This window comes from Dioscorea cayenensis, chromosome 19, assembly GCF_009730915.1.
Source record: "Dioscorea cayenensis subsp. rotundata cultivar TDr96_F1 chromosome 19, TDr96_F1_v2_PseudoChromosome.rev07_lg8_w22 25.fasta, whole genome shotgun sequence".
In the NCBI taxonomy this organism is placed as follows: Eukaryota; Viridiplantae; Streptophyta; class Magnoliopsida; order Dioscoreales; family Dioscoreaceae; genus Dioscorea; species Dioscorea cayenensis.
The window spans coordinates 24,439,579-24,465,768 of NC_052489.1; the positions used below are offsets into that span (position 1 = coordinate 24,439,579).

The window sequence follows — 26,190 nt, forward strand, 5'->3', positions numbered from 1 at the left end:
ATTCTCAGGGGGGTATTTTGGGCATTTCATCATGTGTTGGACACCCTGTAAAACATTTTGCAAAAATGGTTTGCAAATAAAGTTTGTATTTATCTGTTTATTTATGAAATTCTCAAAAAATAAGGATTCTTTCTGAAAAATTATTTATATATATAATAATAATAAAAATAATAAAAATAAAAATAATATGTTTCCTCCTCGTTTTGAACATTTATGATAATATTTTAATAGCCCCCTTCTCCTTGTACTGTTCTTTAAGAGATGATGCAGTCCTTCACAGACAAGAGGTTTTAGAAAGCCTTTGACTCGAAGTAGTACTCTTCTATTCCATCCTGCAAAGAAGTAAGTGGCGTTCTTAAAAAAAAGGAGATCACTGCACCAGCAGTCATCCACAATCCTCTTCTGATGTGCTTTTCTGATAAAAAAAGTGTTTCAATTTTTTTGAGGTTGTTTGCATCTTTTGCTTGGTTTTCATGTTCAAGATGAACTTTTGGGTTGGTTTTCTTAGATTTGTGCTTAAACAAAATGAATTTGAGATGGTTTCTCTGTTTTGCCTTAGAAAGGTTAGATCTCGGTATTGTGTTTTTGGGGGAAAGAGTTTCTTTCTGTTAATATATGTGTTTTTTTTTCTCCAAATGGAAGTTGTTAACTCTGTTTTGTGTTTAAACTTGGTTCCTTTTATGAAAAAAATTCTCATTTTTTTAGGCTTCACATTATTTGTAGATAGTGTAGAAACTGTAATCATGTTCTGGAGCGGTTTTTGATGTGCTGCTGGAAAGAGCATAAATGATTTCATGACTGTCTATTTTTAGTGCATCTATTGTTCTGTATTTTCTTTTGTTGGGGTGTTTTACAGCACTGAATGGCCTTCTCTTCTCATCTTTACTATTTTGGGTGTAAAGCTGCTTCCTTGAGTTTAATGTTGAGGTTTTGGTGCTGGATATGCGAAGCCAGCACTTGGTTTCTTTTTATGTCATCCTTCCCAATTAGATCTGTAATGTTAGCTTTACTTTTTATTTTTGTCTCTATATTTTGTGTTGGTTTTTGTATTTACAATTCTATCTCTTCAATTGATTGAGAAGTTGTTTCTTGAATATTGCTTTAATCTTCTCCGTTTTTCATCTTCATTCTTGTCTTTAATTTGCAGGCAAGAATGGAAGTCCCTGAGTGTACAAAGATTATGCTTAACAGGCTTCAAAAGCTTGAGCCAGAAATGGCTACAAAAATCATGGGTTACCTTCTTCTGAATCTTTCTGAAAGGCAAATGATTGAATGTGCCTTAGGACCTGATAAACAAATCCTAGCTTTGATCAATAAAGCCAAAGAATACCTTGCATCCTCTCCTAAACAAGTTGCTTCTAGCCCTTTGCAGTCCCAATTTGATCACCCTTACCCCATGAATTACTTGCCAACTTCTCCTACAATCTCTAGACCATTCTCTTCTCCAACGAGCTTTCGTGTTGCTGCTCCATCTCCGGTTTGGGATGCTCATCTTGCTCCAGAGCAGCAGCAGCAACAACAACAGATGATGCCCACTTATAATCTTAACCATTCTCCACCATTCAATGATATGTTTGGAGATGACATGGGCCTTCATGATCAAGCTGAGTTCTTTGGTTCAGAGGAGAAGTTTAATTCATTGCACCGAATGTCTCCGGAGTTCTCTGGCAATTATCTCTATCAGGATGCAGCTCGAAGAACTGGCCTAAGATCACCCCCAGCTTGCAATTACTTTTACAGAGGATACTGTAGGCATGGGATAAATTGCAGGTATTATCATGGTCATGCCGGCCCTGATAACTTCTCCCTTATGTATGCTTCGGATGCACATGAGCTTGCCAATGATGACCATGTTTTTCCGCCTGGTTCACTGGAGAAGTTAGAATTAGAGATCAGGCAATTATTGAAGGCAAGGAGCGGGATTCCTGTTTCTATAGCTTCTTTACCAATGCTGTATCAGGAGAAGTATGGCCGACCATTGCAGGCTGATGGTTATCTCACCGAGAGCCAGCGACACGGGAAGACAGGTTTTAGCTTGACAAAATTGCTTGCTCGTTTGAAGAATAGCATCTGTCTTATCGATCGGTATGTTTCTTATGATATAATCTTTGATTGTTTAGAACAACAACAGCAACAACCACATTTTCTTGGAAAATATTGAGGAATTCTTAGTATGCAGTATCTGTTTCTTATAATGAATGATTGGTGTGTAGGCCACATGGACAGCATTCTGTGGTGCTTGTGGAAGATGTTCCCAAATATGCGGATTACAGGAATGACAGGATTGATTTTCTGCAAGTAGCTGCCAGTTCCTGCCAGATATATCTTACCTTTCCGGCAGATAGTACATTCACTGAAGAAGATGTTATGAACTATTTCAAGTAAACTTCTTTAATTGGATTTCAATTGATGAATTAGCGGCAGTTGAGTTTGTCAATGACGATATGCTTCGTTTTTGTTTTTAACGTCTTGTCGTGTTCATCTTTTCAGTGAATTTGGACCTGTTCGTGATGTGAGGATTCCGCGCCAGGAAAAGAGAATGTTTGGCTTTGTGAGCTTCCTCTACCCAGAGACTGTGAGACTTGTTTTGGACAAGGGACCTCCCCATTTCATCTGTGGTTCACGTGTTCTTGCCAAGCCGTATAAGGAAAAGCCCAAGCTAAGTGACAGGTATAATTTGCATTCTGTTTCTATATATTTTGATTTTTTGATATGGCCAAGTTCTTAAAGTTCTGATGGAATCTCTATTTTATCTTTACAGTGTTACGTTGTTATGGTCTATTAACATTTAGTAGAATTTGTCTTTCTTTATTCAGATTCGTTGGTTTTAGCTCATATTATAAACTTCTTACTTTTTGGTGACATTCTGTGAATCATGTGCTAAAAATGTATGTATCGTGCAATAGAACATAAAATGTGTCCTTGAATGATATTTGATGCACAAAACACTGATTATGTTCTGAATGTGCTTATACATGTGTGGGTTTAGAATGATGTAAGTTTCAGTTATTTTAGAGAATCACTTGCAACCATTTCTGAATGGATGTGCTTTGTAGATTTTTTTTTTTCATTTTTTGCATCAAAAAGAATCTTGTACTTATTTTTCTGAGTGATCAATCTCTGCCGGAAACTTCTCTTTCATGAAATGATTTTCTTTTATGGTGGTTGAGGGACAGGACAAAACTTATAAAATTTATGGTCTATGTTTATCGGTTAGGTTGTAAATGTTCTCATGATGGACCAAATGATCTTCCATTCTTTGTCCAGGCCAGTTTTTAACTTCTACTAATGGGAAAATATGAGCAGATTGCTGTGAAATTTGTAATCCTTATCATCCTGTCTTCTTGAGAATTTTTTTCTGCTAATTCTTCGATTTTTCTTTGTCCTGGATGTGATGTTTATAGTCTTTAATGCAGGAAATTTGCAGAGAGAATAGAGCATCCAATCTATCAACCTGCTCTGTTTCTTGAAATGGATCCTGACATTAACACAAGTGAGTAGCTTCTATGAATTTCCTCTCCTTGTAAATTTAAGGTTCTTGAACTCAGCTTAATGTACTTATCTTTACGGCTTTTCCTTGCAGTGTCAGTGCCAAGATTCCTTGATAATTCAAGATTCCTCCCAAACCATTTTGCTGAAGATCCTGAACTCGCATTAGAACTAGAGAGCAGACGCTTGCTTGAGCTGCAACTAACCCCGAAGACCCCTAAACCGGTGACTCAGTTTCCCTATCTTGGTCATCAAACACAAGAATCAAGCGCACCTAAAGGTTAAAAATTGTCTTTTATCATCTAGCCAGCCTCTAACTTAATAGAAAGCCCATCGAAATCTCATATTACATTGGTTTTCAGATAATTTTGCTTCCCAACTTGTTCCAAGCAGTGGTTCACCGAGTGATGATAAAGCTCATCTACTTAGCATCAACAATCTCAGTGATCATGATGGGTAAACTTGCGCACCTCTTGAAAATTTTCATTACAAAAACTAGAACCAAAATTACATTTTCTGCAAATATATGACTTCCCATTTCTGCTTCTTGTAGTGATCACATTGAACTTCCTGAAAGCCCATTCGCCGCGTCTCACTAGGAATCGTCGGTGTTTTTGATGGAAGGTGTGCAGTAAATTGAAGATTTAGTTTCTGCTGCACAGAGAGACTGCTTTCCATCTACAGCTCTATACTAAACTTTTCCTCTTTTTGGCTCCTCATACTCACCATGAACAGACAACAGACAGTAAACAGTTTCTCTCTTTCACAACTCTAATACTCAACTGGCAATGAAGATCTCAAAGATGTTATACAGCTAAAGTTACAGAGGCCTATAGTTAATCATAGAAGCAAACTGCATCAAGTGTTTTGAGAAATGGACATATGTACACCAAAACAGTTGCAAAGAATACCTTTTAGTTATCATATATGGCAAATGAATGAATAGTATATCTTTCCAATATTGCAGAGTATCTGTGTTTACAATAATGCTGTGGTTTGGATGCCTTTGTTTTTTATATAATCCTTTTCCACTTTCGTTCACTATGAATGGTTGTGGTTGTTTGTTCTTTTTTCTGCATCTTATGCTGTGGAAATTGATTAAATGAGAGGTCTGGGACATTGAAGAACATGAGATGCTCGTGAACTTGTTAACTGTTTATTGCTAACAGGTTCTAGCTCCATGACAGTGATCAGACGATGGTGTATCGACAACCTCGGGCGGCTTCGATCGGGACATTGTTGTCGTTCTGATTGGCTCTGTTTAACAACATGAAAGGTCTTTGTTAGTTAAAGACAACAATCGTCGGCATTTGGTTAAAATAATGGTTGTGATCTAATGAATCAAGTTGTTTATAGGATCATTTTTCCAGTCCTTTTCATTCCAACTCCCACTCTTCATGTCTATATCTTCCCAGCAATATGACCATTGGCTGAGCGCTCTGTGCATTGTTTGTATTGTTTGATCTTTTCAAATCCAACATTTTTTGACTGTCTACATGATGTGGATTGGTCAAACTGTGAAACTCTTTATGCATTTCTTTCTCAGCTTTTGACTAGGAAGTGATGCGTAATAACTTCAGTGTGAAAAAGACTAGTTTAAAATGCTAAGAAATTCAATTAAAGGTTCCCATTGACTTTGAAAAAAAAATTGTGCGTTAATGAGTCAACCTGCAGAAGAAGAAGAAAGCATTGGTTTGGTTGAGGGTTAAATGGTGAGGTAGATGTTGGGATTCAATACTTTAAAATAAAAATAAAAATTAATTAATAATATTGTTTACAATTAATTATTGATATATTTATTTAAAATAAATGTATCTTCCCTGTCAGGTTCGAAACTGGTTGTAAATATTCAAAGGAGCATTTTTCAATATCAGTTTTATTCAAATTAAATTCATGTTTTTAGTGATTAATTCTCATTGTTTATAATTTAATTAAAAACAATTTTAAGAATTGAGAATTAGTTTCAAGTGTGACATTTGAATAATTGAACCAGGTAGAGGTGGCCCCAAGTATCTGAAACTCTATCCATTGGAGGATTTCCTTAAGATAGATTCATTACCTCCACCACATGAACATATTCCAGTATCTAGCTGTCTCTTACCCCCACATTGGTGGTCCAAAAAATTTAAAGACGGGGACATGAACCCTAATTCCCCACATTACATGCTTGAAATCACAAACATAATGACCACATCACCTTAATTATGTTTTAATGAACACGGATTGCTTTTATTGATGAAGGAATACAAATCAAGTAGTTTTGTTATGAAACCAATCAAACACTACAAGGAATGAGGATTTAAAGAAAAAAAAAAAGAGCAACTGAGTAGATTATATAGATCAGAAATGATATTTACAATATCGATGGTGTCATTTATGTTATCGAAGAGTCAACTAACAACAATGAGACTTTTATTTTTACTGCTAATCTAAAATATCAACTGCCACTGCTTTTATCATGTCAATTTCTACTTCATTATTAATGGGTAAACTTTCGCATTTCGTGTCGTGTAGCAAACCTTCTCCGCGCTAGTAAGGAATGGAGAAAGAAGCATCCTCTCTGTTGCATGTTTGGTGTAATATCCTCTAAAAACTTTATTCATCATTGTATGATTGCAGAAATGTTGCTTCCTACAGGAGATGCGAATGGACTTTCTGGGAGTTCAATTTGATTGCTGCAAGCAGAAACATTAAAAAAAAAAAAATTGATACATTTCATGAATTTGTCAAGCACAATGTATCTGCATTCATGATTTACCTCTCCTGGTCACTGAAATTGTTGCCTGTGTGATTATTAGCTTTGTCATCGCTTGTTGAGCCGTTGTTAAGAGCATCAAGCACACAACTGAAGTGATCAGCAGGGACAAATTCATCAGGACCTGAAGAACCAATATAAGATGAATGAGATTTTAAGAAGTGGTAGAAGAAATTGTGATTGATTATTCTTTGTCAGAAATGTGTATCTGACCTTCAGGAAGTTTAAATTCATCCATGCTGAAACTGTAGTATGGCTGTTGGACTAGTGGCTTCTGAACTATGTTAAACTCAGCAAGTCGCCTACGCTCAAGTTCAAGCATCTTTTCTTGTCCTAGCCTTTTAAGCATCATAGAACTATCGGATTCTCTTGGCCCTTAACACGAAGAGAAAAGGTTTCATGGAGAAAAACGTCAGTAATAACATCCCCTTTTAACTTATTTAAGTTTATGAAAAATGAATTGAATCTTGTCAATGGCTACTCACTTGCATGAAGTTCAGGATCCATTTCAAGATACTGAGCATACTGATTATAATACATTGCAGGCTTAATCCTGTCCATATATGACCTGTGAGATATAAGAAAAGATCCAAAAAAATATGTTTAGAAACTTTATTGAAAGAACATGAAGAAGCTGATGCTCAGCTATTCCTAAAGAAAGACATATACCTTTCGGTGATCCTTGATTTTTCCCGGTATCGTTTAACAAGCACCCGAGCACCACAGATAAAATGAGGCTTCCGCATGGCCAAGAGATGGCTCACAGTGTCTGGATAAAGGAAGCTCACAAACCCAAACATGCGTTTCTCTTGACAAGGAATTCTCACATCACGAACAGGCCCATATTGCCTTATGATCAAAAGGAGAAAATTTTGAATAAAACATTCTTAACAGAAAAAAAAAAGTCAATGAAAATCCTTCACATGTAATTTGATGTTTATAGGGAGTTACTTGAAATAATTGGCAACATCTTCTTCATTAAATGTGCTTTCTGCTGGAAATGTAAGATAAATCTGATGCGAACTAGAAACCATTCCACCAGAATCACTTCTGTCAATTCTGTAACCCATGTATTTTGGTGCATCCTCTGCAAGTATCACTGAATGCTGTCCATGTGGTCTGCAATTCAATCAAAACAATTGTAATATATTATATCAAACCAAGTGTTTTCATTGCATTGAATCGTCAAAAGTACCTATCAATGAGCCGTATGCTGCTCTTCAAGCGAGCAAGCAATTTTGTCAGGCTAAATCCAGCCTTGCCATGTCTCTGGCTCTCAGTAAGATAACCATCAGCCTGAATGTTCCTGCCATACTTCTCAAAATACAGCATGGGTAACGAGGCGATAGAAACTGGTTGCCCTCTCCTTGACTTCAAGAGCTCAGCTATCTCCAATTCAAGCTGATCAAGTGAACCAGCTGAGAAGCCATGTTCTTCACCAGCCTCATTGAGGCTTTGGCTGTAAACCTGTGAATAGCCATCTTGTAATGGTTGATCATGGAAGTACCTACAGTTACTGCCATGCTTACAATACCCTCTATAAAAGTAATGGCATGCTTTGATTGGGTAGTCAGGAAGTCCTGGCGATCTCCTGCTAGTTTTTGAAGTCAGGGCACCACCTATAGCAGTATCATGGTAATAAAAATTATTTGAAAAGTTGGCTCCCATGGTGTTTTGATCCATTTGCTCCTCCAATCCAATGAACTGAGCTCGATTGCTAAGTCCATAGTCCTCTCCAACAGAAACAGTGTATCGACAGGGGACGTAATCCAAGTTGTGCATGGAGTGTTGCTGATCAGAATCCCAGAATGGAGCTGGGACATGAAGCGTTAAAGGAGAAGGAAATGACCGGGATGCGGCAGAGGCATTAGGATAGTGACCAAACTGATGAGGAACATCAGAGGCCGCCGAAGCATTAGTCTTATTTGAGATATTGAGCATGGTCTTTGCATCACTAATTATAGACAGGAATGCATTTTCAGGACCAAATGCTAAATGTCGCATTTCCTGCTCATCAGGTTCCTTTAAAAATAGAAACCCAGCAATCTTGAGAGCATTTTCTGACTCTAACTTTTGAATTCTATTGAATATGATCTTCGTCAAGTCTGAAACATCCATTTCGTAGTATCGAGTCTCTGCAAATTAACATAACATCTTCTCAAGAAATCAATGGTGATCCCTTTCACTGTTCATCACTTTGAATCTCTACAATGAGAAATTAATAAAAAAAATCTCTGAAAAATAATCTCAATCTACAAAAGTTGCAGAATGAAACTGCCTAATGAAAATAAAAACAATTACTACTAAAATGTTTTGTGAGGAATGCTTATGTAAAGAAAAAGAACAAGAACGAAACAAAAGCAACCACAAAATAAACCACAATCATAAATCAATTCTTTCTGGGTTTTGTATGAACACAATGTTGGTTGCAACATACCCTACATAAAAACTACATGATATTTAGGTATGATCACTTAAATAACAATAATAATAATTAAAAGAAACAATCTTTGAGGAACATTCAAGCAAAAAAACACACGCGCGCGCGCACACACACACACACAAAAGACATAAAAGAAACATTAAAATCCTTTTTTTTTTCTTCATACAAACACAATGTTGGTTATAAGAGCCCAAGAAAACACTACAAAACAATTCAAAACCATCCTATGATAATAAAAAAGACAACTTTTCCAATGAAAATAAAATGAAGGTTGGGAAAACAGAGAGACAAACCTCCTCCTCCCATGGCACTGATCATGTCTTCATGGTGAGAAGAGAGAGGGAGAGAGAAGGAGAGGAAGAGAGACAGAGAGACAGAGTGACACAAGCAAATCTCACAAATTGAAGCCTCTCTTGAATTCAAAATATAGTCCCAAAATTCCAGGGTTTATTCCTAAATTTCCCAAAAATAAAATATCATTTACAGAATGGAGCAAATCACTAGCTAAATTTAATCCATACCAACAGTGGCAATTACATTGACAGAAAAACCCTTGTTAAATTCCAAATTGTCAAGAATGAAATGGATAAGAAGATGGGACCCATGGAGGGATGTGGGGGGGATTAGTTGAGAATTTGGTGGGATTCTTGAGGGTTATTTTGGTCATTTGACATGCGCTTAGCTTGGGAGGTGACCGGTTCCACCGGCTGGAGATGAGTAACGGAATGAAAGCGTGTTACAGCTTCCCGCCGGAACGGGTCATGGCGGTTACGATTGGCCCGAATGGTGGGCTGGACTTGGTTGTAATCTCAAATTATCATTTTTGAATTTCAAACTAAATATAAATAATTTGTTTTGTTTCAAAAGAAAATAGCCAAATTCAATTAAGCATTTCTTAAAATAGCATGTAATTATACATAAAAAGGAAGGAAAAATAATTGTATCAATGGACAAAATCCTGCATATAAAATGTTATGAAGGAATCATCCACTTGCTCAAATTAATGCAATCCGATTTCTCAGGAGTAAATCTCTGAGTATCTATATATATATATATATATATACATTTTTCCTTTTTCAATGCAGAATGAGAAATATAAATTTTATTTATTTTCACAAATGTATTCAAAGCAAACACTATAAATTGTTCATGCATAACTTCCATAAAAAGTTTTCATCTACATAAAACTGTAGTAATTTGATCATAGAGAGAAAAAAGAAAATGTACATTTTTGGTATGATCCTTGTGATAATTTGCTGGCTAATATTCAACACTTGTAAATGAGTCTGAAAACAACCAAAAAGCAAGTTAGTTCAAATTGAGTTACAGACACATTTACAAGATATGAACAAGAGGTTATTTGTAGTACCTCCCCATGATAGTAACTCCAAGCATCTTATTTCTTATAATAGCAGAAGAACCATGTTTGACATAGATCAAGGTCAGTATCTGCAAACATTTGTTCGAAATCTCATTAGTATGCTCTGTAGGGAAAACGAACAAAAGTACCTGTTGATAATTAGAAACTTACAATAACAATAAGTTCACTCTATTTTTCCAAAACTTTTTATTGATAACCTCAGTGCCAAATCAAGACACAAGTGGTGAGTTATCGTCTCCTTTCGTATTTCTTTGCTAAGTCTGAGAGTAGTAAACTTTGTCTGAATGCTAAGTACTTCTCCAACGTAGTTCCTGCCCACTGTTGGCAAAAACTTGCATCGGTGGGTACCAATGAGCTGAGGGGAAATGGACCTTTTGGAGCTTTTTTCAGTGAAACCAAGAACCTGTGGCGGGGTCTAATCCTCTGTTCTAAAGATAAGCTCAGGTACATGGGATACTTGGTCAAGGACTTCACTTCATTGTTAAGGTCATTTACAAGATAGAGATATTTAGGCTTCAAATTATCCTCCAAAGACAAAGATAGCACCTGTGAATAAATTAGAATGTAGTTGAATAAAATGTAAAAAAATTCCAGAAGATAACAAACAAATGCAGATATCAGAATATCATAGATGGAGGGAAGTATGACCTGAGTAAGACTGGTTAGAACTTTCAGAATATCAGAATTACGCATGCCAATGCTCCTAAGAAAATCAATCCTTGGTGATATCCCATCCTCAATGCTGTAATGAAGGAGCTGTGGGTGCTTGGTAACCATCTTCACAATGCTTTCTCTGGGTGCCCCCAATTCCTTTGATAAAAAGGAGAATCGAGAAGTCCAGGAATTATCAATCCGCTGAACCAGAATTTGGGGGCTCAGCTGAATGACTTTGCTCAAATTGCTTCTTTTGATACTGACTTCTTCAACCAAATACCTAATTGTCGGTTTGAGAGAGAGTTCAACACTGTAAGAGAACAATGAAGGAGCAGCAGTAATTATTTGTCCTATTCGCGATTGGGGAATCCCTATATCCAGTAAAAAGGAGACATGAGATTTCAGATTATTCTCTACAGTGTATTCCAAAATCTGAGGTTGCCTCAGCAGAATCCGTTTGATGTCTCTGTGTTTCACACCAATGCCAATCAAAAAGTCCAACCTTTCCCTAGCAGATGCCAAATTTATCTGAAGGCAAGGCATATGCCTCTCATAGATGGAAATAAAATGAGTTTCTTTGAGGCCAAATGTGCTCAAGTACTCAATTAGAGGAAACCATTTTTCATCAAAGTCTAATTCTTCAGCCAGTTTCTGGAATCTACTCAATGTGAACTTTCCGTGCTCAACCTTCAACAGCCATAAGAAGATCAGACCATTTTTTGATATTAATACATGCGATGGGAAGGTTAAATCCAAAAAAAAAAAGCAAACCACAGAATAAAAGGAAATTTTACAGATATATGTACACACACACACACGCACGCACACACCTTCTCTTTTGTAGACAAATCTATTTGATTAGGTTTTGTTGTAGAACCACTGATATAACTGAGGTCTCTAGAACTAATTTTTGCAGGAATCACTTTGTCTTTCCTTGGTGGTTTCTGACTGCCTGCATGGAAGGATTTCAATCAGTATGGCTACTTGGCTGTGAACGGTTCAATATTGAAGATTACCTGGTCTCTTATTAGGAACCAGGGAATAGAAATTTGTGGGCTTTTTATCAGAATGTCTATTACTAGTGAGCTCTTCCAAGTCAAAGTCATCCTGAAACACAATAGAAATAAACATGCACTTGATGTGAATACATGTTCATCAGAAATGTAATATGAAAATTTTATCAAGGAAATATGTAACATTGAGAAAACCAACAGATATGTAGGAAAAAGCAAAGAAGTGTATGCCTAATGCTTACCAGTAGACTGGCACTAATTGATCTCAGAAATAATAAATAAGAATCTTTTTCTGTCTGAGAACTAGGGCCAGCCACCAGGGCCCCAAAACTCCTTGCTAATAAATTTTCCTTCATTAAGTCATAGAGAAATTGTATAATTGGGGTATCTCTTATCAGAAGTCTAAAATGAAACAAAAGATAGCTCTAAGTAATCTTTTTAGGTTTCTTTTGTCATAAAATTAAGATGTGAGAGGTTTACTTTCCAATTTTACAGAGCTAAAAATGATACTGGTGTCTCTCCTTCTATCATTTGCTACAATGAATTTTCCTATGGCCATACATATCCCTGTTATCAATATTGTGGCCCTACTTCATACATTATCAGATCCTTTCTCAAAAAGAATATTTTCACTAAACGCTTTGTGTCGTAGTTTAAAATTTTCAACTGAAGTGTACATCAAAAGGGTAAAGGTTCCACCTTTAAATTTAATGATGGAAGGAAGTCACAGAATACTTTGTTTAAGCATGAGTATATAGTTTGATGTCTAACATGCTGTTGCTTTGATAACATAGCATAAAATGAAGTGCTCAGAAGATTCAAACTAAGCATTATACCAAATACACCTAAAATTTGCAATCAACCAAAATAAAAGGCAACTTTGGGATGGGAAGAATAGAAGTATCTTCTTTTCATAAGATAGACTTGAATAATACGAGAGAGAATTGGATCAAAACCTTGAAGCATAGAATTTTGATGATAAAATAGATATAAATTAGTATCCAATGCTACCACAGTATACATAGACCCTAGAAAAAATTAAAACATACCAAGCAATCAAGTAGGCAAGTCACAAATTAAAAATCCAACAAATCATATGAATCTCACTATTGAACCGAAACCTCTAGTGTGGCATCAATCAAATTCACCAAACGCTGCTCATATAATACTCATATTGCATACTTCTCTCACTAGACTGTCTTTTATTTCTCTCAAAATAGTTATATTCAAAAGTAAATCACTAGAATTAGTTTTCATGAATTAAGCTCAAACCATCAGCACAGAAAGATCACCAATGAATCAAACAAAAGAAAAAGACTTTCACTCAATCACCACAAAACTAGGAAAACTCAAACAAAGATAACAAAATTTCACAGAACCCAGTGCCCAAATCCAGAGAAGGTCTTACGCCGAAGGGCGGGTACTCTTCCAATTCGCTCCCGCCATCATCATCGTCATAGAAATAGCCACGGTTGGGCTTGAGGATTCTGGGGTTGGAATGGGACGAGCACACAGCGAAGCCAATGCCGGCACGGTGCGAGACACTGGGAGCGATTCGCGAAGGCGAAGGGACGAAAGGCCGGTGGGCAATGGGATGCAAGCACAGCATTTTAGGGCGTGAAACGTGGCTAAAGGAATCGAAGAACATTCTTCGTCGCCATTGGAGTGAGCCCTCGAGCTCTTCGTCCTCTCTCCCCCATTCGAAGCTTATCCACGACAAAATATCTTGGAGATATCACTTTCACTGTGGTATGTAGAGCGATTTGGGCCCGTGGGCCAAAACCCGAACATTTTGGGCTTTCGGCTCGTATAGTGATGTGCATACTGGGCCTTGAATGACTAAATGCCCACAAACCTTCATATTCCAAATTATTTATCCATATACTTGAATTTTTTTAAAATTTAATTTTATCAACTTACTTAAATACACTATTTTCCACCACTATTATTTTAAATACATAATTTTAATGGATGAAGAAAAAAATTGATAAAATTAAAACAATAAGATAAATTATTAATAAAATTTTAAGTCTAACTATATATATTTGTAGAGGTGGATATTTATAATGAGATAGAGGAAGTATTTCTAAGACATAAATTATATTTGTATATTAATCAAATAGTGATTACCTCAAATGTTAAAGACTGAAACGTAGAACTCTCAATATTTCTTTCTCGGATTAGTATATCAGTATTTTCTTCTCTAATTATTTTTTTCTTTGACTATGGTACAGGTCACCCACACTCAGTTTTTGTAAATTATAATTTAATTAAAATTTGTAATTTTTTAGAACAAAATGTGCATGTTCTCCATTAATTTTTCCATTGTCTAAGTTGGTCCCACATTCCTAATTTTCTAATTGTTCACATATCAAATTGACATTATTTTCATAGAAACTCAAAAATTATATAAATAATTTTCAACTAATTCACATCTATCACATCAATACTTATGTCACTAAGTAACCCTCAACATATTCCTCAAAAAAATTTATGGCTTAAATATTTTTTTCCTACACTAAAAAGTTGGTATGATACTTAAATATTTTTTTAATCTTTTTTTAATTTAATCTAATTATTATTTTTTATAAAGTGGATAAACTATTTTTCTCACGTCTTCTAACAAAAGAAAAAGTTAATATATGAGATTTAATGAGTACTTAAACATTTTTCATAAAATGGAAGGTGCCAAATAAAATTAGTTCATTTGTACTCCCCTCTACTTTCAGAGAATTTCCCGGAAGTCTTGTTTTTCCGAGATCCGGCCGGAAGTCCACTTCCCGAACTCGGTGCGGGCTCACTTCCTCCTCAACGACGGTAATCCCTCTTCGCTGTTGATGAGCTCTTTGGTTTCTTAGTTGGTAGTGTGCGAGATTTAATCTTTGGATTTGTTGGAATTTGGTAGGGTTCGAGGAAGAAGAAGGGGGAGATGAGCAAAGGGCGCCGACCGGAGCCCTTGGATTTCTTTATTTGGACAGTGCAAGTATGATTTTCTTTTTTCCTGTGTTTATTTGAAGATTAATCATGTGTATTTTTTACCCAGTTCCCGGAAATTTTGATCAAAATTTGATCTTTGGGACTTTTGGCTCGAGAATTAGTGGACAATTGTGATATGAACACTAAAAGAATGGTTTTTGATTTATTTTTCTGATGATTTTTCTCTGATATAAGGAATTGTTGCTTGTGTGCATTGCATTGGATTTCATAGTGATCTATGGCATCAATGGGAATGTATTGCTTATAGTATGAAGATAAAGTGTTGGTTATTGAATCATTGGCACTGGATATGGGAGTTTCTTCATGCAATCTTCAGTGTATTGATTGTTTTGTGCTGCTTCCTTTTGCTCAACAAAATGAATGAAAGTCTAATGGCAATTCAAACGATCTTGAAGATTAGGGACCTCGTTTTTATTCTGCTTCTGGTCTCGGTGGAAATGATTTTGTGAGGGAGATAATTATGCAGTGACAGTTAGGTTATTTCTTGGATTGCACAAGATCATTGGTTAGGAGATCACAGTATACAATGCACTTTGATTTGTTTGTGAAAGAGCCTGAACGCCAAAAGCAATTGTAGGAAGTATGAAGGAGAACTGAGACTTTTAGTTCTGTAGTATTGAGGGAAAAACTCGAGCTGCATTGGCTTCTTTTCTGTACTTGATTACTTCAACACAGCTCTTGATTGGATATTCAAATACAGATTAAAATGCAGTTAGACATTGCACTGCGATTAAGACCATGACGGAACCTGATGCCTTGCTTCCTTTGGCATGAGCATTCATTACAGTATGGATTTCCCTCACTGAATGTAGTTCGATGATGCTGAGCTATTTGTCAATTTTCTTATAATTCTCAGTCCCATAACTAACATTCCCAACCTTACAAACACTTGAACTTCTTGTTTTCTACCTCGTGTCTCTTAGTAGTCTTCGGCCATATATTTTAATGTGGTATATGAAGTTAATAAACAACTGCCAGGTTTAGGCTTAAACCATTGGCGGTCAAAAGCAGATATTATTCCTGTATGGGTCATGAGGGCCAGTGAACAGAGTCAACAGACTGGGTGCAGCTTCTTTTGAATGTTTATGGTCCTTTTTGTATCCCAGGTTTAGTGATCTAGCTATTGTATAGCTCTGTTAACACACACAAAATGAATAAATAAATGCATAAATAAAATTAAGAAGCAGATTTCATTGATCTGCTACTCATACTTTCTTGACAAAGAAATTTGATTGCAGGATGTTGGGATGTGGCTTGAGGAGATAAATCTTGGGAGCTATCAACAGGCGTTTGAAGAGAATGGGGTCAATGGGGAGTACTTGGAGAGCTTGTCCATGTTCACAACAGAACAGATTCTGCGGTTTATCAGACGATGCCACATGAAATGGGGGGATTTTATTACATTATGCAAAGAGCTAAGGCGCATCAAAGGTTCTCTCTCTCTCTCTCTCTCTCTCTCTCTCTACACACACACACACATGTATTGCTTAAGATGCATTTTTTAGCAAAAGTTCTACAAACCCATTAATTGGGCCATAAAAGAATCTGGCATGTGGAAAATCTAAGAAATTCATGCCTGTTCATCAAGGAATAATGGTGTTTGTATGACTTAGTTCTTCTACAACGTTTGAAAAGGATAGAACATTTAGACCTTTCATTACCTGATGAGAAGATTGCTCTGGTTTGGATGACCTTAGTCCTGCCGTTGCCTAAAAGAGAATACCATTAATATGGTCTCATTTAACCATTTATTTTAGCTACCTTGTTTGTATTGGAACTTTTATCAGCTATTTGGTTTTGACCTATCCTTTAAATTATCTAAATTGGATCTCCTGATCTCTATCCTATACTTTATTGTCGCACTTCTAGTTTCACCCAGTTCAATCTAGTGGTGGTCATTATTTATATGCAGTGGGCACTACATGGTCATGAGTTGGTAATGAAAATCATGAAAAAGCTTCACTTTACCTTAAAATTTCCAGTTATTATCAAGTGCTTAAATACTACAACAAATTAATATGTTAGTGGTTACTCTATCTATATATGTATATTTTATCTTGGCTAAGTCTGAGGAACTTCATGTGTCGATCGCTTGTTTTCTTTGTCATGCCTATTTTAGGAAAGGAAGAACAGTCACTAAGACATAATCTGGCGGTTCTTTGTTGTTAAATTTGAGTCGTAGAAATGGATCCTCATTTATTTGCTGACATATTGTCAAATACAAAACCTTAATCTCGATGCATATTTGGTCACCAGTATGGATCTTTTGGAAACTATGTATTCTGAGCTTTGCTTTTTTGTGATTTATTATCATTATTATTATTATTATTATTATTATTATTATTATTTATTTTTTTTGTGCCTCGACAATGAACACAAACTGCTGTTGATCTTGGTTGCCATTTCTGAGTTCTGTAAGCATGTTGGAGGTTATCTTCTCCAAATATCCTCCTTGGCTTTATACATTTTGCATTTATCTTCCTCGCTTCTCTTTTAGATGAAATCTACCATGATGGTCGAAATTATCTTTCCCCCATCATCAAGTGCTTGCTTATAAAACCCTACTTCTACAGTAATTCTTTTGAAGAGTTTAATCAGTTAGTGCCGCAAGCTTTTGCCAACCATTCTTGACAAATTTCACCACTATATCCTGTCAACTTCCTTTTGATTGCCTTTTACATCAGGCATACTGTAACTGCATTAGAAATAATGCATGTCTCTACATTACAGATTATCAAATGCCATTACAATGTATCCTTGTCGGTAGTAATTACTTTGACTATAGCTTTAGCATGTTTCAGATGGTATGTGATTTTCATTATTATGGTGTCATACTTTAACATGCTTGCCGGACTCTTGTGAACAAAGGCTGTTGCAAATATGGCTAAAAGCATTAGATTAGTTACACATAATGAAATTGGCTTTGTGTACCCATGCAGTGGCGTGCCTGAAAGGGGAGCAAGAAGTTCGTAGGCCATGGTGGGCTCCATCATGTCTATCGGCAGTGTTTGTGAAGGTAGCCAAGCGCAACAGGCAGTCTCGAGTCGTCTCCTTGAAGCTCGAAGCATGATTCACCAGCAGATCAAATCATTCTCCTTCATCACCTTTGCAGCTAAGGGCTATTTCGCGTGTCTAAAGATTAGCTCTGTATTCCCTTGTGTACTTAGCTTTGTAATATGTATTTGTTTATTTATTCTCGACATTTAGGTTTTCAGTGTGACCAAGACTCAAAATAACATCTTTTTTATGTAAAGATGGTTACAAGACACATAACCATGATATTTTCTTATGCTGTTTGGAAAACCAATAATGCAATGTGCTTACAGTTTCTTTAAATGGTGTTATATTGTGATGTAGCTGTATTTTAATTGGCTAAAATTTGCCTTTGAGAATATGTTTATTCCTCTTGAATGTTATGCCTCGCCATCTTAAATGGCTCCTATAATTTATCATAATTTAAATTATTAAAAAAAATGGTTTATAATACATATTTTTGTATGTTATTGTTCAATCTGATATTGATTGCAATATCACTATAGACTTGTATTCATGTTTTTTTTTATTGTTTCTTGTTTGATTTTCTAGCCTGATTATTGAATTAAATGGGCTCTTTTCTTAATTAGTGATAATATTTTTACATATATTGTACTTTAAAATTTTAATTACTGAATATATTTATATAAACAATTAAATATTGTTTGCTTGATTTGTATTTTGATTTCTCAGTGACAAGCAGATGATGCAAAAACTCTTACATGAAAAATCCATCATTCTCAAATTCATACACAAAAATCTGAGCGATTTATACAAATTTCTGATACTCAACTTGTTTTTCACTGTTCCAGCAAAACTAAAATGCCATTGACCAAAACAACAAACAATCTACAGGTCAATTTCATAAATTTGGGAATATCTTAAAGCTGGCGAAAATCCTTCTTTCAGTCCTCTTCAATCCCCAGTCAATCAAAAATCCATAGTATACACAGATATCCATTTTGGTTTCCATATTCACTTCTTCAGCTTCCCAATTCTATTGAAAACCATATACTGCAGCTTTTCACAACTTACTGTTTACTTTTTGCACACTCATTCATCTCCAAAAATTAATCAACATCGAAGAAGAACAAAAATTGTACCAAGACTGATCTATGAATACGAAAAACAACCTTCGAGGACAAATCACCAGAAATCCATGCAAGAGCATTTTCCGTTGCTGAAATGATGGAATCGACTATTGTCCCTCACAACAATTTCACAGTCATAAATACGTGAAATGAGCTTGGTTACATTGTGACAGTCGTTGCAAACACGTAAATTCTTGACAATTCTGATTGGTCTCCCTTGCTCAATATTGATCAAACCAAAAGCAATTGCCAGCCTTTCACTGTGGAGTGACAATTCAGTCTCCTTTTCTTTCTCATTTACACACAAGAGCACCTGAGTTTTATCAGGAATATATCCAGCATGTCTCAGTAGCAAACCCATCTCATTCAATTTGTTATATATTTCTTCAGTTTGAGGATGAGATCTATCTGCTACTAAAAACTCATGAACTTTGCCCCTGAATTCCATGGAACTACACCCAGGATCCTTCCTGACTCCCTGCTCCTTCATCTTTTGTCGTAACTTTGAGACATTGTCCCAAAGGCCAGAAGCAGCATATATGTTGGACAATAGAACATAGCATCCAGTGGCCCCAGGGTCAAGTTCCATAATATTTTGCACAGCAAACTCAGCAATATTGATGCTGTTCTCATGTTTCCGGCATCCACTGAGCAAAGTCATCCAAATTACCTTATTTGGCCTCATGGGCATCTCATTTATCACATCCCTTGCCTCATCTAAATTACCAACTCGGCAAAGAAGGTCTATAAAGCAACCATAGTGTTCCATTGTCGGCTCAATCTCATATCTCTCCCTCATGAGTTTGAAATACCAATGACCCTCATCTACCATTCCTGCATGGCTACAAGCATTCAATACTCCAATAAATGTTATAGCATTAGGCTTCATTCCAATTCTCACCATCTTTGAAAAGAACTTGAAAGCTGAATCTGCCATACCATGTAGTCCTAATCCCACAATCATCGCAGTCCAATGCCCCAACTTCTTTCTAGAAATCTCCTCAAACAAAGAGATAGCACTTTCAATGCTCCCACACTTTGAATACATCTCTATGAGACAAATGCCAAGAACACCATTCAAACTGAGCCCATTCCTACAAATATGCTCATGAATCAGCCTCCCCCTTTCGAGAAGTGCCAGACCAGACACAGCAGAGAGGACACTAACAAATGTGACAAAGCTTGGATTCACTCCTTCTGTGAGCATTTCATCATAAACCTCAGTCGCTTCCTTAAAGAACCCAGCTTTCTCATACCCAGTAATCATCGAATTCCATGACACCACATTCTTCTCTGGCATCTGATCAAACAACTCTCTTGCAGCCTCAACTTTCCCATTCTTCATATACCCATCAACCATGGCATTCCAAGAAACTACACTCTTCTCAGGCATTAAATCAAATACCTCCCTGGCAATCTCAACCTTCCCACATCTGGAATACCCGCTCACCAACGAAGTCCATGAGAACAAATCCCTCTCGGGCATTTCATCAAACAGTCGCTTGGCAATATCAATCTCCCCGCTTTTAACATACCCATCAATCATCGAGTTCCGCGTAACCAAATCTTTGTCACGAATTCTATCAAACACCTGATGGGCAGACCACATGTCACCGCATTTGGAGTAAAAGCTCACGAGGCTACACTGCACGAAGCCATCTAAAGCAAAACCAAGTTTGAAAACAAGCGCATGGATTTGCCTACCTTCGTGAACGGCGTCTACCTGCGCGCAGCCCTTGATGATCAACGGGAAGGTGAAGCCATCGGGAGTGGCTCCCGGAATGGAGAGCATGTCGCGGAAAAGGCAGAGCGCGAGGTGGGGTTGGTGATCGGCAACATAGCGCTTGATAAGGGCATTGAAGGAGAAAGAGTCAGTGCGGGGGAGATGGGAGAATAGGCATAGGGACTCGGAGAGGGTGCCGAGGTCGGGGCGGGAGTAGAGGCTGAGGAAGCGAGCGGAGACGGAGGGGGAGAGAAAGAGGCCGGATTTAATGGAGAAGGCGTGGAGTTGGTGGAGATCTCGCGGTGATTTGCAGAGATGGAGGAGTGCGAGCTGCGACTCCGGCGAGCACGGCGGAGCTTGAATGGGTGGCGCCGGGAGTGTCAGCATGGCGATGGTCGCCCAGAAGAGAAGCACGAGGGTGCTGCATTCTTGAGAATGAAGCACTTTTGCAAGATATTTTTACTCAATAGCCCCTCAAAAATAACAATATTATTTTTTACCCCTCAGTTTTTAAATAATTTCACAGTAGTTTGTTATATTAACAAGATAAGCTTATTTTGTTTCATTGTGCCAAGCTTGGATTATATTTCCTGATTTTGAGAGTTGGAGCCAAACGATTTATTCTGGAAATAATTAATAATAAACAAGATGAATGCTGTTATATTTTTAAATAAATAAAATATAAATTTCACTTGAGTGTATACTGCCAAATAATATATTTTTGTATTTACTGTTTAATCCAACGCATAGTACTATGTATAATATATAATATTATTTCACTTCTTTTTTTTAACATAATTTTTACATATCTATCTAAATTTTGACTATGTAATGAATTACTACTTAGAAGGGGTTTATGAAATTATTACTTTTATAGAGCTATTTAAGGGGAAAAAATTAAAACTTTGGTACACACTCTAAAATATTTATAAATATTATATAATTAATATTTAATAATAATGTGTTTTGATTTCGTCACATATAGTTCTTAAAAGAAATTTATGTTAACAAAAAAAAAATTTCATTTCATTTCCCTCAGTACAAGAACTAATATTCAATCCATGTGGCTGTTGTTTTAAAAAATTACATTTTAAGAAACTTCAATAAAGATTAATTAGAAATACTGTGTGAAAATAAATTTTGGTAAGAGATTATTAAAACAAGTTTGTGCTGAAATTTAAAAAAAATTTTGTTATTAAAAATAAATATTCGCCTCAGATGGGGGGTTGTATGAAAAATTCACATCATTTTGGTCTTCATTTTTTTTTTTTTGGTCTCATTTTTTTGAAGCCAACGATCAATCCCTTGCGTGGCCTTCTCCTCCCCCACTCCCTTCTTCTCCTCCACCTACTCGCCGCCGCTTCTCGCCGCCGTTCGCCGACGGCCGGCACATGATCTCCTCGATCTTCTCAGATGTTAAGCAAACCCATCGGCCGCTTCTTCTCGGTATCGTCCTCTTCCTCTCCTCTCATTCCCCAAATCCTTCGCATCCTCACCCTCCCCAACTGGCCTTCCAATCCTGAACTCCTCCGTATTGCTCCTTCCCTCCCTCCTCACCACCTCCCTCTCCTCCTCCGATCCCCATCTCTGCCCTCTCCTGTTGCTCTACACTTCTTCCACTGGTTCTCTCAGCGGCATTCCATCAAACACCCTCTCGACGCATTCTTCACTCTCTCAAACAGGCTCCTTTTCGACAGGATGTTCTCCGCTGCTGACCGCCTTCGCGTCCTCGCGATCAAATCCTGCGACGCAAGGGAAGACATGTCCCGCGTTATTGCTTTCTTCAATCCAATCAGCGTAAACGAGTTCCGCTTCGGCCTCTACAGCTACAACGCCATGCTGATCCAGCTCGGAAGGCTCAATATGCTTGCGGATGCCGTGAGTCTCTATCACCAAATGCTCAACAGCGATGTCCAGCCGACTCTGGTGACTTTCAATACCGTGATCAACGTGCTCTGCAAGAATGGAAAGGTTCGCTCAGCGGCTTCAGTCTTGAATCGGCTCGTTCAGAGTGGTCTCAAGCCTGATACTTTCACCCATACTTCTTTCATACTTGGGCATTGCCGGAATTTTGATCTTGATTCTGCATTCAAGGTGTTTGATAGAATGCCGGAGGAAGGGTGCGAGCCGAATGCAGTGACTTATTCGACTCTGATCAATGGGCTTTGCGATGATGGGAGGCTGGATGAGGCATTGGATTTGATGAGTGAGATGGTTGACAAGGGTATTGAGCCTACTGTGTATAGTTATACTGTTCCCATTGCGGCTCTGGGTAGCTGCGGGCGGCTTATAGAAGCGTTTGGGCTGGTCTCTGACATGAGGATGAGGAGGTGTCCGCTGAATGTTCAGAGTTACACTGCACTTATCAGTGGATCATGCGGCTCAGATTTGCTTCGATTGGCTATTGGGTTGTTTCAGAGGATGGCATTGGATGCTTTGGTGCCAAATGCTGTGACTTATAATGCTCTGATAAATGGTTTGTGTCAGAAGATGATGATTGACACTGCCATGAAGGTTTTTGATTTGATGGACAGGAGGGGTTGCTCGCCAGATTCCCAGACATACAATGAACTCATAAGGGGGTTCTGTTTGATAGGAATGACTGAAAAGGCGATGGTTCTGTTTGATAGGATGATCAGAAGAGGTCCTTTGCCAACCCAAGTGACATATAATACTATAGTCGATGGGTATTGTAAAGTTGGCAATCTCAGTAACGCTGTTCGAATGGTTGATCTGATGAAAGAGAATGGATGCAAGCCTGATGAGTGGACTTATACTGAACTTATTTGTGGTTTCTGCAGTGGAGGGAAGCTGGATATAGCTTACAAGATGTTTGAGGAAATGGTAGGTCTTGGTTTAAAGCCAAATGAGGTTACTTATACTGCTATGATAGATGGGTATTGCAAGGATGGGAAAGTAGATTTTGCATTTTCCTTACTTGAGAAGATGGACCAGAATGGTTGTGAACCAACTATACAGACATACAATGCTCTAATTAACGGCCTCTCAAAGGAAAACCGGTTAACAGAAACAGATAGTCTGTGTGCAGACATGCGAGAGAAAGGTCTGTTGCCTAACGTTGTTACTTACACTACTTTGATGGATGGGTTGTGTAGGAATGGTTCTACTTCTCTTGCTATAAAAATCATGGATGAGATGATAAAGAGTAACTGCAAGCCCACTGTTCACACATATAGTGTTCTTGTTTATGGCTTGTGCCAAAAAGGCAAGATTGAGGACGCTGAGAAAATAATCAGTGAGATGAAAGAAAAACAATTGGTTCCTGATGAAGTCACATATACATCCATGATTGATGGTTATGTTATGTTAGGCAGGACTGATCTTGCCTTTTCTCTGTTAAAGACAATGGTTGATTCAGGTTGTAAACCAAACTACAGGACAGTCAGTGTTCTGCTGAAAGGATTGCTAAAGGAGCATCAGATGACAGAACAAAGACTTGCAGCTTTCCCAAATGCAGTCTCAAGTTTCAGTTTGGAAGAAAAGACTGTGGACATTGACATTATTTCTACTCTAATAGCTAGATTGTCACAGTTCAAACATGATGTACTAACTGATGTTTACAGAGCTTTGGTGAGTGGTTTGTGTAGAGAAGGTAGATGGTATGAGGCTGATCAGTTGGTCAGAAATATGAAAGATCAAGGCTTATCTCCTGATGTAGAAATTTGTAGTAGTCTGTTACTTGTAGCTTGCGAACAATTGCAAGTAGATCTTGCTTTAGAAATATTTAATACAATGATTGCCAAGGCCTTTGAGCCTTGTCTTGCTGGGTACAAGGGACTGATATGTGCTCTTTGCAAAGTGGGGCGGGTGGAAGAGGCTCAAACCCTTTTTGAAGGCATGCTGCTTCACCGCTGGAATCCTGATGAGATCGCATGGACGGTCATCATTGATGGTCTGTTCAAAGATTGTGGACCAGATTTGTGTATGAAATTTCTCCATGTGATGGAAGCTAGGAACTGTATCCCCACTTTCCAAACGTATGTTATTTTGGCTAGAGAAATACCGAATGAAGGGTAGTCCATTGAAATGGTTTCTTTTGCTTGTGATGTGAGGATCTGTGGATTCCCTCTTGTCATAATTCGGCCCGAGAATAAGCCATTGAATTGGGGAAGTTTAAATTGATCAAGATCTGCATATTGATGGAAGGGCACAGAATGCTGAACCAATTTATGGAACCACAAGTTTTCATCCTTCAATAAAGCAAGAGGAATTTTATTCAGCCGCAGCAAGTTCGGATTCAACTGCATAATGATGGTAAGTTAGAAGGCAAATCCACTTAGAAATGATTTGTTTATTCACCACATACAAATGTGCACACATATACTGCTGTTTAAAATATAAGGTTCAAACTATAATTTCTGGTTTAACTTATGGACTTAACTGATAGGCTTTGCTCATCGATCTGCTCCCCAATCATATTCAATTCCTTTGGTCAACTTCGTTTTATTGTTTTGTCTTTATCTTCTAGCACTGAAAGAATAACAAAAGCCTGCAGTTTCCTTAATTTCACCTGGTTTTTTGTCTCTATTTTGCAACAACATAGCTAGCCTCCCTATCCATCTGGCTTGACTTAATAAATTAGTATGAGAGATACTGCTTGCGTCTCTGCTTCATTGTTGAAATCTCCTTATCTTTGATAGTCACCATTTGCTACTTTGAATCCTGTCCTAGCACTAGAATTTATATATACACGCACATATCAGTTCCACTTTAATGCTTCCAAAATGACATTGATGTCAAAACATGATCCCAACTGTTCATGTCCATGCCCTTGCCATTGTTATTATTAGTTGAATCACAATTATATACTTGGAACATGTACTGAGGGTGAGGGATATATATGCAACATTTTCAGGAGCATAATTTCAATATTATTAGTCATAAGAACTTAAGTTGTTCCTTTTTTTTTTCTCTGTGTTGACAGGCATTAAGAACAAAACTAAAACAGCTTGCTGAGTTTTGTGAGTGCAAGCTGCTCAATTCCTTCATTTATTAAAGAAAACATGGGATCTTGTTGTTATGTCACAGTTAATACTTAATGGTTACAGAAATATCTTCAAAACAGATGCACGTCTTCCAGTGAAGAACGGAAAGCTGAAAAAGGCAATAAGAGGAGTTAGCTTGCTGGTTGTAATTAAAGAAAGAAAACCATGTTTGTTGCTTGGTGAAGTTAATAAATCACGTGTTGACATCATCCTGTCATTGAGTTCATGTTGTTGTATATCCCTTCGATTGTATGTAAATAACTTGAGAATCACTTGGAGGGATCACATTGTAATTCTCAATCGCATTCTTTAATTCTTACATGGATATAAAATCATTTCATGGTTTTCTCATGTTCCCAACACTTATCTGATGTGTTTGTATTCCTCTGTTAATTTTAACTGTGTGCTCAAAGATTGGTTCATGTATAGAAATTTTGTGCTTCCTGGAAGTTCTACAGCAGGTCTTATATGAGATAAATTGAATTATCTCCTTGTATTAATACCTGTTACAGGATTTATTTTTATTTATTTGTTTTTTCTGTTTAAGGTCTCATATTGCTCCAAATTGTTTAAAGATTAAGAAATTGAAGGAAGTGTATGTTTGA

The 26,190-nt window shown here is 37.2% G+C and overlaps 6 protein-coding genes across 7 annotated transcripts; 3 read left to right on the forward strand and 3 right to left on the reverse strand.

Annotated features, from left to right (window-relative positions):
* Window positions 1–203: 203 nt before the first annotated feature.
* On the forward strand, window positions 204–4,234 carry LOC120250070 (zinc finger CCCH domain-containing protein 18-like). Its single transcript, XM_039258832.1, has 8 exons — window positions 204–342; window positions 1,148–2,085; window positions 2,214–2,381; window positions 2,491–2,670; window positions 3,417–3,493; window positions 3,584–3,769; window positions 3,852–3,945; window positions 4,043–4,234. The coding sequence occupies exons 2-8, from the start codon at window positions 1,154–1,156 to the stop codon at window positions 4,086–4,088; spliced, it is 1,683 nt and encodes a 560-aa protein (XP_039114766.1). The 5' UTR covers window positions 204–342; window positions 1,148–1,153; the 3' UTR covers window positions 4,089–4,234.
* Window positions 4,235–5,721: 1,487 nt separating this feature from the next.
* LOC120283719 (zinc finger CCCH domain-containing protein 18) lies at window positions 5,722–9,417 on the reverse strand. 2 transcript variants are annotated; one of them, XM_039290442.1, is made up of 8 exons: window positions 8,981–9,417; window positions 7,440–8,379; window positions 7,196–7,363; window positions 6,914–7,093; window positions 6,730–6,812; window positions 6,458–6,619; window positions 6,248–6,368; window positions 5,722–6,164 (listed from the first exon to the last, which is right to left on the reverse strand). In XM_039290442.1, exons 1-8 carry the CDS (start codon window positions 9,003–9,005, stop codon window positions 6,092–6,094), a joined length of 1,752 nt encoding a protein of 583 aa, XP_039146376.1. In that variant the 5' UTR covers window positions 9,006–9,417; the 3' UTR covers window positions 5,722–6,091. The 2 variants fall into 2 exon arrangements, with proteins under 2 accessions (XP_039146376.1, XP_039146377.1); XM_039290443.1 differs by having other exon boundaries at window positions 7,440–8,449; window positions 8,981–9,416.
* A 353-nt stretch (window positions 9,418–9,770) lies between these two features.
* LOC120250417 (transcription termination factor MTERF9, chloroplastic) lies at window positions 9,771–13,445 on the reverse strand. The gene is made up of 7 exons (XM_039259236.1): window positions 13,144–13,445; window positions 11,739–11,829; window positions 11,553–11,674; window positions 10,717–11,409; window positions 10,219–10,614; window positions 10,057–10,136; window positions 9,771–9,973 (listed from the first exon to the last, which is right to left on the reverse strand). Exons 1-5 carry the CDS (start codon window positions 13,381–13,383, stop codon window positions 10,297–10,299), a joined length of 1,464 nt encoding a protein of 487 aa, XP_039115170.1. The 5' UTR covers window positions 13,384–13,445; the 3' UTR covers window positions 9,771–9,973; window positions 10,057–10,136; window positions 10,219–10,296.
* Window positions 13,446–14,396: 951 nt separating this feature from the next.
* Window positions 14,397–18,068, forward strand: LOC120283308. Its single transcript, XM_039289953.1, has 4 exons — window positions 14,397–14,552; window positions 14,641–14,718; window positions 15,971–16,163; window positions 17,672–18,068. Exons 2-4 carry the CDS (start codon window positions 14,665–14,667, stop codon window positions 17,800–17,802), a joined length of 378 nt encoding a protein of 125 aa, XP_039145887.1. The 5' UTR covers window positions 14,397–14,552; window positions 14,641–14,664; the 3' UTR covers window positions 17,803–18,068.
* Window positions 18,069–18,488: 420 nt separating this feature from the next.
* On the reverse strand, window positions 18,489–21,064 carry LOC120250698 (pentatricopeptide repeat-containing protein At2g29760, chloroplastic-like). Its single transcript, XM_039259533.1, has one exon. The coding sequence runs from the start codon at window positions 20,964–20,966 to the stop codon at window positions 18,912–18,914; it is 2,055 nt and encodes a 684-aa protein (XP_039115467.1). The 5' UTR covers window positions 20,967–21,064; the 3' UTR covers window positions 18,489–18,911.
* Window positions 21,065–21,875: 811 nt separating this feature from the next.
* LOC120249811 (pentatricopeptide repeat-containing protein At5g65560-like) lies at window positions 21,876–26,001 on the forward strand. The gene is made up of 2 exons (XM_039258474.1): window positions 21,876–24,854; window positions 25,525–26,001. The coding sequence occupies exon 1, from the start codon at window positions 21,993–21,995 to the stop codon at window positions 24,615–24,617; it is 2,625 nt and encodes an 874-aa protein (XP_039114408.1). The 5' UTR covers window positions 21,876–21,992; the 3' UTR covers window positions 24,618–24,854; window positions 25,525–26,001.
* Window positions 26,002–26,190: the final 189 nt, after the last annotated feature.

Coding starts and splice junctions, on each gene's coding strand:
- LOC120283719 (XM_039290442.1), bottom strand. CDS start 9,005: ATGATCAGTGCCATGGGAGGAGGAG. Junction 8,380..8,980: donor CAGTGCCATGGGAGGAGGAG/GTTTGTCTCTCT, acceptor GTTAATTTGCAG/AGACTCGATACTACGAAATG. Junction 7,094..7,195: donor GATGTTGCCAATTATTTCAA/GTAACTCCCTAT, acceptor TTTGATCATAAG/GCAATATGGGCCTGTTCGTG.
- LOC120250070 (XM_039258832.1), top strand. CDS start 1,154: ATGGAAGTCCCTGAGTGTACAAAGATTATGCTTAACAGGCTTCAAAAG. Junction 3,494..3,583: donor GGATCCTGACATTAACACAA/GTGAGTAGCTTC, acceptor TTTTCCTTGCAG/TGTCAGTGCCAAGATTCCTT. Junction 3,770..3,851: donor AGAATCAAGCGCACCTAAAG/GTTAAAAATTGT, acceptor ATTGGTTTTCAG/ATAATTTTGCTTCCCAACTT.
- LOC120250417 (XM_039259236.1), bottom strand. CDS start 13,383: ATGTTCTTCGATTCCTTTAGCCACGTTTCACGCCCTAAAATGCTGTGC. Junction 11,675..11,738: donor GGTTCCTAATAAGAGACCAG/GTAATCTTCAAT, acceptor CCTTCCATGCAG/GCAGTCAGAAACCACCAAGG. Junction 11,410..11,552: donor ATTTGTCTACAAAAGAGAAG/GTGTGTGCGTGC, acceptor TGGCTGTTGAAG/GTTGAGCACGGAAAGTTCAC.
- LOC120249811 (XM_039258474.1), top strand. CDS start 21,993: ATGTTAAGCAAACCCATCGGCCGCTTCTTCTCGGTATCGTCCTCTTCC.
- LOC120250698 (XM_039259533.1), bottom strand. CDS start 20,966: ATGCTGACACTCCCGGCGCCACCCATTCAAGCTCCGCCGTGCTCGCCG.
- LOC120283308 (XM_039289953.1), top strand. CDS start 14,665: ATGAGCAAAGGGCGCCGACCGGAGCCCTTGGATTTCTTTATTTGGACA. Junction 14,719..15,970: donor TCTTTATTTGGACAGTGCAA/GTATGATTTTCT, acceptor ATTTGATTGCAG/GATGTTGGGATGTGGCTTGA. Junction 16,164..17,671: donor AGAGCTAAGGCGCATCAAAG/GTTCTCTCTCTC, acceptor GTACCCATGCAG/TGGCGTGCCTGAAAGGGGAG.